This window comes from Primulina huaijiensis, unplaced genomic scaffold (genome assembly GCF_012295235.1).
Source record: "Primulina huaijiensis isolate GDHJ02 unplaced genomic scaffold, ASM1229523v2 scaffold42201, whole genome shotgun sequence".
NCBI classification, from domain to species: domain Eukaryota; kingdom Viridiplantae; phylum Streptophyta; class Magnoliopsida; order Lamiales; family Gesneriaceae; genus Primulina; species Primulina huaijiensis.
In genome coordinates, this window is record NW_027360113.1 from 153,070 (window position 1) to 163,546 (window position 10,477).

Below are 10,477 nucleotides of genomic sequence, written 5' to 3' on the forward strand. Positions count from 1 at the left end.
CATTTTTTTATTCAAAATAAAATATATATTTTTGTATTAATGTTCACATGTTTTTACGGGTTCGGTCTATGCTATACAGGTGTACGTGCTCCAGGTGTAGGACATTTGAAAAGTTTTAACACAAGAAGATAAAACAAATCGAGTGTAACACACCTGATGTAACAATATCAGCACAATATTCTCTAAATTTGTTCCATAATTGTAATAATAATTTAAAATTTTCTAATTCATTCACAAATCACAATGTTCAAAAACAAATTCTAATTCACATGGAATAGATTTATATTTTATCCCTAAATATAAGATGTACAAATAAATTATCATATTATCTCATTTCATCACTTGTGCATGGCTTCAATACATATAAAATAAAATGTTAAAAATGAACTTTTCAGTCACTAATTATTAATTAAGGTTGCCTCAACCTCAAAGCTACATAAGCCAAAACCCTATATCCCACCAACATCACCACCAAAACACCCACATCCGAACCCAGATTATCAATCCCAAGATTCTTTATAGCTGGATTATCAATCACCCTGCAATACCCTAAATTCACCCCACACTCGTAAACTTCATCCTCCTCGTACTGCACCCCAACAAGAAGCTTGTAGCAATAATGACTAAACGAAATGTACTTCAACCAGTCGATAAAAGTCGGAATGTGCTGGATGTAATACCCACTTGCCAGCAAAAACACGAGCATTAGCACCGAAGATAGCGTCGTTCCTTGTTTTACGTCCATTAGTACAGCACCGAGAGCTAGCCCGAGTCCTTGTGCTACGAGAACATTGAGTAGGATGATTGATAGGGTTAGTAAGAAGGTTACTAGGTTTGGCTTTAGGCCACCCATCCAATATGAGATAGTAACAAATATTGTTGGAAGAACGAGTTCCATTGGCATGTCACCAATCGTTCTTGCAAAGAAGTAGGATGACAGACGATACATTTTCGAGGAACGTTCTCTTGTTAGCATCGGTCTTTCTTGTGGGAAGACGAATATGGCATTGAATAGAGGGAAGAATCCCCAGAAGATTGAGAAGAAAAAGAGGAGTCCCACCTATTGAAAAGAGAAAGAAATGGATCATGGCATACTCTTCTATATATAGATTACGACGTACAATTGAAAGGAACAACTGTCCTTCCACGTATATATTGGCATAAATTTGGTAAATTAATACCTGATCTTGAATGTGATTAGGATCAGAATGCCACCATAAAAGTCCACAAAGAATCGAAACAGACATGACTTGAAATATCCTTAAACCGGAGTACGATTCGTGTTTTCTTTCTTTTAGTCCTCTGCTAAGCAAAACCTTGAATTGCAGCCACCAACTGTTAGTCCACTGCTTGTCTGAATCTGCATAAGATGAAATTGAACACCTTGTATATTAATTAAAGCTAAATTCTAATAACAAACATATATTGAACATCCAATGCTGAGACAATTGTCATGTGATCTTTATTAAATATATATAGAACAAGGCAAGTTAAATGCAATGAATTCGGATCGAGTGATCTAGTTCCATCATGTACCTGTTCTTGATGGTACTGTGGATTCAGTTAACTGCGATTGATCGTGCATGCCTCGATGAATTTCTTCCTTCAAAACAGGGTACAGATTCTTTTTATACGAGTGTATTAGAAATTGCTTTGTCGAGTCGTAATCATGATTATAGTCTAGTCTTCCATGAAGGTTGTTTTGAAAATCATTTCTTGAATCAGAAGGCGTCACACCTGCAATATTATGCAAAGAAATATATATATTAGTACATATATATGGTTCTCGTTCTTGTGGTAAATGGGACAAAAAGGAAATTTAATGGGACCAACATAAAGATAAGCTTAGCAGATAAAGATGGAACCTTTAATTTTGTGGGTCAAAAGATCACAAAAATATATTTCACGTGATAGTGATTAAAACGTAGTTGAATTTGACACTCCATTTTAAGATAATTATTACATCTAAATGAGTCGTTGCTCGATAAGTGGCACTATCATCGTATTAAGGTTGGATTTAGGCCTAATTTATATGGCAATCATAGTTATTTGATTAGATTTTCAAAGTGACTACAATTCCTCAACCAAGACTCCATCGCGACATAATTAATAAACTATATAGACCCTTCATTATTACTATACTACAAATAAATACACTTAAAAGTAATTACTAACTTGTATAAAATGCAAACCCCAAATCATATTAATCAAGATAGAACCTTCGTACCATTAGCTAAATCCAGAAGAAAATCAGCAGGATTCATTAAATCAAAGCCGGGGGTGTAACCGATCGAACCGAAGTAATCCATCACCCTTCCGGCATACCCGCTATAAATAGGGCAACCCTCCGATAACACCACCACCTTATCGAACATCCTGTAGAGCCTACTCGACGGCTGATGTATGGTAGTTACCACCGTCCTGCCACCACGTGCCAACCACCGGAGAGTGGCCACTATCCTCTGTGCGGTAGTCGAATCCAGCCCTGAAGTGGGCTCGTCCACTAACAAAAGACTAGGGTTCACCAGCATTTCTTGACCAATGCTCACCCTTTTTCTTTCACCTCCTGATATACCCCTCAACAAAATCCCACCAATTATAGTGTTTCTGCACCTTGTCAATCCCAACTCCATGATAATCAGCTCAGCTTGCTCCATTTTTTCCTGTTTAGTGAGGGTTTTTGGTAGCTTTAACAGGGCCGCGTAGGTTAGGGTTTCGAGAACTGTAAGGTGCGGATATAACACGTCGTCTTGTGTAACAAAGCCTGTTTTTCGTTTCATCGTGCTTGAAAATGCCTGCCCGTTGTACGTGATCTTGCCGGAGATTTTTCCAGGGAGTCTGCCCGCAAGGGCTGACAGAAGAGTTGTTTTTCCGCTTCCGGACGGGCCGAGCATTGCCATTAGCTCGCCGGGGCGGACAATTCCGGTAACATTGTTGACTATGTTGCGTGTTATCTTTGGTTGAGAGGAGAAACAAAAGCTTCTACTATTGTTTCCGGTCTTTATTGTGTAGGACACATCTTCAAACTACAAAATGAAATCATTTAGGTACAACAATGAACCAAAATGAGTGGAGGGGGGCCTAGTCAAAAGTGGTTTATAATTAAATGAAAACGAAAAATTTAAAGTTAAAGCATAAACTTTACCTTTTAGTGCCTCTCATTAGAAAATCTAAGTTAACTATACATACCTTAAGAGTGATGGGTCGTAAGGATTCGCCTAAAACCCCGAGTTGAATTTGAGTAGCTCGATCTTTCTCTATCGTTTTATGATCATTTCTTGTTGAACTCAGCGCTTCAACTTGAACGCTAACATAATCGGCCCGGTTGGTAATTCCATTAATAGTACCAGATTCTTGCTCTGGAGGGATCATTTCAATGAAAGTAAAAGGGAACAAATAGCACCGAAAATATCGAGAATTAATTCAGAACATAAAGATCTAGCTAAGGGCATATCAAAGCCACTCTTTTCTTCAACAAGAATGAGTAAATGGTGGCCTTTTTTATAGTAAGATTTGGCCTCAAAATAAATAAAAAGGATGTGTTAGCTTTAAAGTAAAAAAGAGTGCACGGGAAATAGATTGTCCCACAGCTCATAAATATAGAAGGATGCCAAAAGCATACGTTGTAATTAACATAACCATTATACCAAAAAGTATTTTCTTATCTTCTTTTTTAATAAATAATGATACTTCACGTTTTCCAGTTCATGTATTTATTTTTTCAATCACAAAAAATTCTTTAAACGTCACATCTTTATATAAATATTGATATTATTGAATTTATATCTTATTTTATTCAAGAAATATGGAAGACGAAAATTCATTCGTCTTTTTTTTTTTTTACTTAATATTGTTCATACTTAATTTTGTTTAATTACTGTTAAACAAAATTTCATGAGTATAAATGTCCAACATACTTTTTTTCTTCTTCTTCTTCTTTTTCTTTTTTATGTGGTCTTTTAAATCAAACATATTCTTTTAAAGCCTCACGATTTTTTTTGGTAATATAAAGCCTCACGCATTAAAGACTGGTTAAATTAGATGTTCCGAAAAAGGAGAATCACACACTTGTCTTATAACTTGAATGTTTTTCATTTTTTGTTTTGTACATTTGTATTATCAGTCAATTCATATTCTTAGTATATTAACTTGTATTTTTCAATTTTAATAATTTTTCACCTGAATGCTAATATGTTGTTGGGAATTGCTGACATGACACTGAAAAATATTGGTATGACGCCGATATCCGATGTCATGTTAGTACTTCGATGAAAAATGATTAGAATTGAAAACAAAGTGCAAGTTAATTAACTAAAATCATAAATTTACTGATAATATTAGAGGTGAGCATACCGAACCGAATTAGCCATAATCGAACCGAACCGAAATATTATCCATAACCGAACCGACAAGAATTAATTTTCACAACTGATGAAACCGAACCGAATTAAAATCGATCGATTAGCTTTTAAAAAATTTGTGATTTAACTTTAATTATATATGTATTTTTTTTTTTGAACATTACAGTCTAAACAAATGCATAAAAACATAAAATCACACACATAACAAATGTATAAGTTTTGTTTGAACACAATTAATACATGTTTTTTTTTATAAAATAACATAACATGTGCGACTGGCGTCTCGACCGGTAACGAGAGATGGGTGGGCAGCGGATGAAGTCAAAAGTGGAAAGTAGAGAAGTGAGAACGAGAAAGCCAAGACGTTTAGAAGTAGATTAGAATTAGAGTTGGTTTTAAAATTAAAAATTTAAATATATATAAAAATTGATAAATAATAAAGATTTATTAAATAATAGTATTTATTATATCGGTTAATTCGGTTAATCGATTTCAAAATTTTGGAAGCTGTAACCGTATCGAATTAACCGATATAACCGAATTTTTTTAATTTCAAAATCGAATTTCCGAAATAACCGAATCGAATTTCCGAATTGGCTCGATTCGGTTGGTTAATTTGGTTTAACCGAAATCTTGCTCACCCCTAGAAAATATGACAAAAATGAAAAATGTGTAGTTTACATGACCGAAAATGTTATTCTCCCGTTTTGAAAACTTAACATTTTGCCTCGTAAAGTATTCGTTGTTATCGTGTCCAATGCCAACCCTCAAATTAAAAGCAATCTTTTTATGACAACTTTATTGAACAAAATGGAAGGGGAGGGGAACATTTTCTCTTTTTACGTCTTTTCGCTTGTGGTATGAGTCCATTAGTAAGGGAAATTTCATTCACACTCCATAATGTAAATCTTATTATCGCAAGGGATCGTGGTGTAGATTTTTCCAAGTTCGAGTCGAATTTTCACTCAAGCAATAGTGTGCATTCAATTATTTTCCATTAACGAGAGTATTTCAAAACTAAATATGTGAAGTGCACCATACACATATAAAACACAATTATTTAATCTTTGTAAAATAATCAAATAATAACAATAAAATATTCTGAATTACAACTTAAATAGTTCCCATATTATTTGAGTTAATTTTCGTAATTAAGATGTTTCACTACTTTATTCCTCAATCCATAAAATAACCATTTTATTCAATTATTCTTATGAGTATTTGATTAGATCAACTTCAATTTAGACAAACTTCTTTATTTTTTTTGGTTGAACGCTAAAATTTTTTTTTTCTCCTTGTGAGTCGCGACTTCGGTTTTTATCTACCTATGACTTCATTAAATATGCGAAGTAAATAAAAAAAATTCTACTAGTGTCGGGGCCCAACTTTATTGCATCATATGATACAATAAAAATATTTGTCCTCACTATGGGTGGGAAAAAATACTGAATTTTCGATATGTATTGAGATTACCATACCGAAAAAATGCCAAATTTATCGAATTTTCGGTATACCGAAGATTTCGATACGGTACGGTAACAAGACCGAATTTTTCGGTACGGTAATGTTATGCAATTTGAAAATTTCGGTATATACCGAAATACCGAAAAAATATACAAAAATTTTAAAATATATATTATTTTAAAATAATAAATTTATAAAAATTTTAAAATGTAAGGTTTTTTTTGTATAAAACGATATATACCGATACTGTACCGAAATCTCGTTATACCGTACAATTTCGATATAAGGTTTTTGGTAAGATATGGTATACCAACCCTAGACTCCTCACGGCAAATCCAATGATTATGAGCAGCCACATGTTACNTATAAAACGATATATACCGATACCGTACCGAAATCTTGTTATACCGTACAATTTCGATATAAGGTTTTTGGTAAGATATGATATACCAACCCTAGACTCCTCACGGCAAATCCAATGATTATGAGCAGCCACATGTTACATATATATACAACTCGAGGTGAATCAAGAATTCGAACCAAACCCCTGATAATATTATTGTCGTATGAATAAGAAATATATCTTACTTTATTTGTTAGAAAAGTTCGAAAGCTGATTCCATTTGCCATAGTATGTGTCAAATTCTCACTTATAATGGGGTATCGTGTCGTGCTGCCTATTAAAAGTACTGGGAAGGTGGTGTCAAATGTCAATATCAAATCGATCAAAGTCTATTTTTTGGGCTTTAATTCTTTGTTTTTGTAATTTTGCTATTTGACAGACACAGAAAACTGTTGGAAATATGATAATTAAGGTCACGCCTTATATGGATGTCTCTTTCTATATGAGACAAAAATTATAATTTTATCTAGCATACAAATTCAACATCGTTGAAAATTAATATTTAAAATGTGTATGTTGAATATTTGAATGTTGAAAATAAGAGTTGTAAATATTGAAAATTAGTGTGTGATGATGTAGGTAATGATGATTTTATTTTTGGATTATTTGTAAAGATTTTCTATAAATAGATATCTCATTTGTGAAGAAAATCACAATTGAGTTGAGAGAAAAATATTATAAAGTGTGTAGTGTGATAATTTTGAGAGTTTGAGATTTTTACTTTTTACCGTAAATTTTTACTTTTTCACAACACGTTATCAGCACGAAGCTCTAAAAGTCCTCCATATTTTTCCAAGCTCCAAAACAGAAGAAAAAGGTAACAAAAGTAATAATATTTATTTTATTGTTTATTTATTTATTGTTTATATATTTACTATATAATATAATGTTATTATAAATAATAAAAATAAATTTTTCAAAAAACTTGTTATAAATCCTGGGAGGATGTTAAGACGACATCCCACACTCCCGGTAAGGGATACGACAAGTATAAAAGTCTATAAGGTTTTTAAACAAAATATCTTATGACACCTCATTATAATATTGTGATATGATATACATAATTATTTAAAACATTACAAATATTATATACACCATATTATTACCATAAAATTATACAAATACATACATTTATTTTTTGAACACCAAATGTCATAAACGGTAACAAAACGGCTAGTTTTTGTCCTATAAATATGATCTCACAAACACATTCAATTACTCCAACTTTCTCTTCTTCTCTAAAAATTATTCTTCATCAAATTTTTGAAGAAAAAAGAAGATGGCTTTTTCAAGGTTATTTTTAATTATTTTGGTTATCATACTCACAAGTCTTGTATTTATCGAAGAATATCATCCTCGTGTGTTTTCTTTATTTTTACGAATGCTTGTATTTGTTGTTTATCCATTACTTTGTATTGTAATATTCATTAACTAATAAAATGCATCGTAATTTTTTTAGTGCCACCATGTCAAACTTGGCAAAGCTCGAATTCATTGCTCTTGATATTACGGGGAAAAATTATATGCCATGGACTCTCGATGTAGAATGCATCTTGAGTCATTAGGTCTAAATGAGACCATAAAAGAAAATGACATATGCATATCACAAGAAAAGGCAAGAGCCATGATATTTTTGCGTCGACATCTCGACGACGGATTAAAATGTGATTATCTGATCGAAAAAGATCCCATGGTTTTGTGGAAGGGATTAAAAGAAAGATTCTAACATATAAGGGAAGTTATACTTCCGATCGGCCGAGATTAATGGAATACGTTGAGATTCCAAGATTTTAAGAAAGTCAGTGATTACAATTCAGCGATGTATCGAATAATCTCGCAGCTAAAATTTTGTGGACATGAGATTACATAATCGAAAATGCTTGAAAAATATTTTCCACGTTTCACGCATCAAATATAACTCTACAACAACAATATAGAATGCGTGGATTTGCGAGATATTCTGAACTCATCGCCTGTCTTCTCGTGGCGGAAAAGAATAATGAGCTGTTAATGAGAAATCATCAGGCACGACCCACTGGTTCAACGGCATTTCCTGAAATAAATGTTGTAAGCAAAAATGAATGTAAACCTGGAAACCAAAATCATAGTTATAGACAAGATTTTGGTCGAGGACAAAATCGTGGACGTGGACGTGGACGTGGAAGTGGCCGTGGTCGTGGACGCGGCTGTGGTTTTGAAAATAATCGAGATAGTTATTTCTATAACTCATCTCAAAATAGCGTTTCAAACCATCCACCGAAAAGACATCATGAGAATATGAGTGTTAATGAGAATCACTCAAAAAGATTTGAACGTTCTTGTTTCAGATGTGGTACTCCAGGACATTGGTCCCGTATTTGTCGAGCCCCTGAGCACCTTTGTAAACTTTATAAAGAATCATTAAAGGAGAAAGAAAAGGAGACCAATTTTACTGAACACAATGAACCTTTGAATAATTCAACTCATTTTGATGCTGGAGATTTTCTTATTGATTTTCTCAGACAATGACCAATTTGCTGGTGGAATAGATATGTAAAAAAATTTTATTTTTCCATGTACTTGTATGATAATATTTTATCGTGTGTTAAATTTTTAAACATGTATTGTATTGTATTTTATTTTTATAAATGTATTGTCAGTAATTTTATTTCATTGCACATTTTTTTTGAAGTTCAAATATGGAAAATGCTATAAACCAAGCTGAAGTTTGCATACCTGATAGTGGTACAACGCACACTATCCTCCGAGATAAAAGATATTTCTTAGAACTAAAACCAACAAAAACAATGGTGAATACAATATCAGGTCCTGTAGACTTGATTAAAGGATGTGGTAAAGCACAATTTTTGTTACCTAATGGTACAAAATTTTTGATCAATGATGCTTTATATTCACCACAATCGAAAAGAAATTTGTTGAGTTTTAATGATATATATTCCCATGGGTATGATACTCAAACAATGAATGAAGGGAATGAGAAATATATGTGTCTTACCACATATAAATCAGGAAAGAAATATGTGATTGAAAAACTACCAATGCTCCCTACTGGATTGCATTATACACATATACGTCCCATTGAATCAAACATGGTAATTGATAATTCTTCAATATTAACCAATTGGCATGATCGATTAGGACATCCTGGTTCAACAATGATGCGAAGAATTATAGAAAATACACATGGTCATCCATTGAAAGACCAGAAGATCTTTCAGAATAATAAGTTTCAATGTAAAGCATGTTCTCTTGGAAAACTTATTATAAGACCATCACCAGCCAAAATCCAAACTGAATCACCAATGTTTCTTGAACGTATTCAGGGTGATATTTGTGGACCAATCCATCCACCATGTGGACCATTCAGATACTTTATGGTATTGATTGATGCCTCCAGCAGATGGTCACATGTATGTTTATTGTCAACTCGAAATGTTGCATTTGCAAGATTACTTGCTCAAATAATAAAATTGAGGAATCAATTTCCCGATTATACAATCAAGAAAATTAGACTTGATAATGCTGGTGAATTTACTTCCCAGACTTTCAATGATTATTGTATGTCTATGGGAATCATTGTTGAGCATCCTGTTGCTCATGTACATACTCAAAATGGATTGGCTGAATCATTGATTAAACGTCTGCAAATGATTGCTAGACCAATGATTATGAAAACAAAGCTCCCTATTTCTATATGGGGACATGCAATTTTACATGCCGCTGCATTAATTCGCATCAGACCAAGTGCATATCATAAATACTCCCCATTGCAGCTTGCATTTGGTAAAGAACCAGACATTTCTCATCTGAGAATTTTTGGATGTATGGTGTATGTGCCTATTGCACCACCTCAACGAAAGAAAATGGGACCTCAAAGAAAGATTGGTATTTATATCGGTTATGATAGTCCATCAATCATTCGATATCTTGAACCTCAGACAGGCGACGTGTTCACAGCACGTTTTGCTGATTGTCATTTTAATGAGGAAATCTTCCCAATGTTAGGGGGAGACAAGAAACATACTGAAAAAAAAATTACATGGTATGTATCATCATTGTTACATCTGGATCCAAGAACACAACAATGTGAAAAAGATGTACAGCAAATTGTGCACTTGCAAAGAATAGCAAATCAAATACCAGATGCATTTACAGATACAAAAGGGGTAACTAAATCATATATACATGCTGTAAATGCTCCTGGTCGAATTGAAATTCCGAAGAAACAAATTGAACAAAGTCATGATGT

At 33.2% G+C, this 10,477-nt stretch overlaps 1 protein-coding gene across 1 annotated transcript; it reads right to left on the bottom strand.

The window, feature by feature from the left end:
- Nucleotides 1-205: 205 nt before the first annotated feature.
- LOC140969547 (ABC transporter G family member 21) lies at nucleotides 206-3,551 on the bottom strand. The gene is made up of 5 exons (XM_073430920.1): nucleotides 3,190-3,551; nucleotides 2,228-3,026; nucleotides 1,537-1,737; nucleotides 1,182-1,360; nucleotides 206-1,060 (listed from the first exon to the last, which is right to left on the bottom strand). Exons 1-5 carry the CDS (start codon nucleotides 3,370-3,372, stop codon nucleotides 410-412), a joined length of 2,013 nt encoding a protein of 670 aa, XP_073287021.1. The 5' UTR covers nucleotides 3,373-3,551; the 3' UTR covers nucleotides 206-409.
- Between the last annotated feature and the right edge of the window lie 6,926 nt (nucleotides 3,552-10,477).

Excerpts from the sequence above, each read along its gene's own strand:
- LOC140969547 (XM_073430920.1), bottom strand. The coding sequence starts at position 3,372 with ATGATCCCTCCAGAGCAAGAATCTGGTACTATTAATGGAATTACCAAC. Across the intron at positions 3,027-3,189 it reads TACGACCCATCACTCTTAAG|TTTGAAGATGTGTCCTACAC; the intron begins GTATGTATAGTT and ends TTCATTTTGTAG. Across the intron at positions 1,061-1,181 it reads CTAATCACATTCAAGATCAG|GTGGGACTCCTCTTTTTCTT; the intron begins GTATTAATTTAC and ends TCTTTTCAATAG.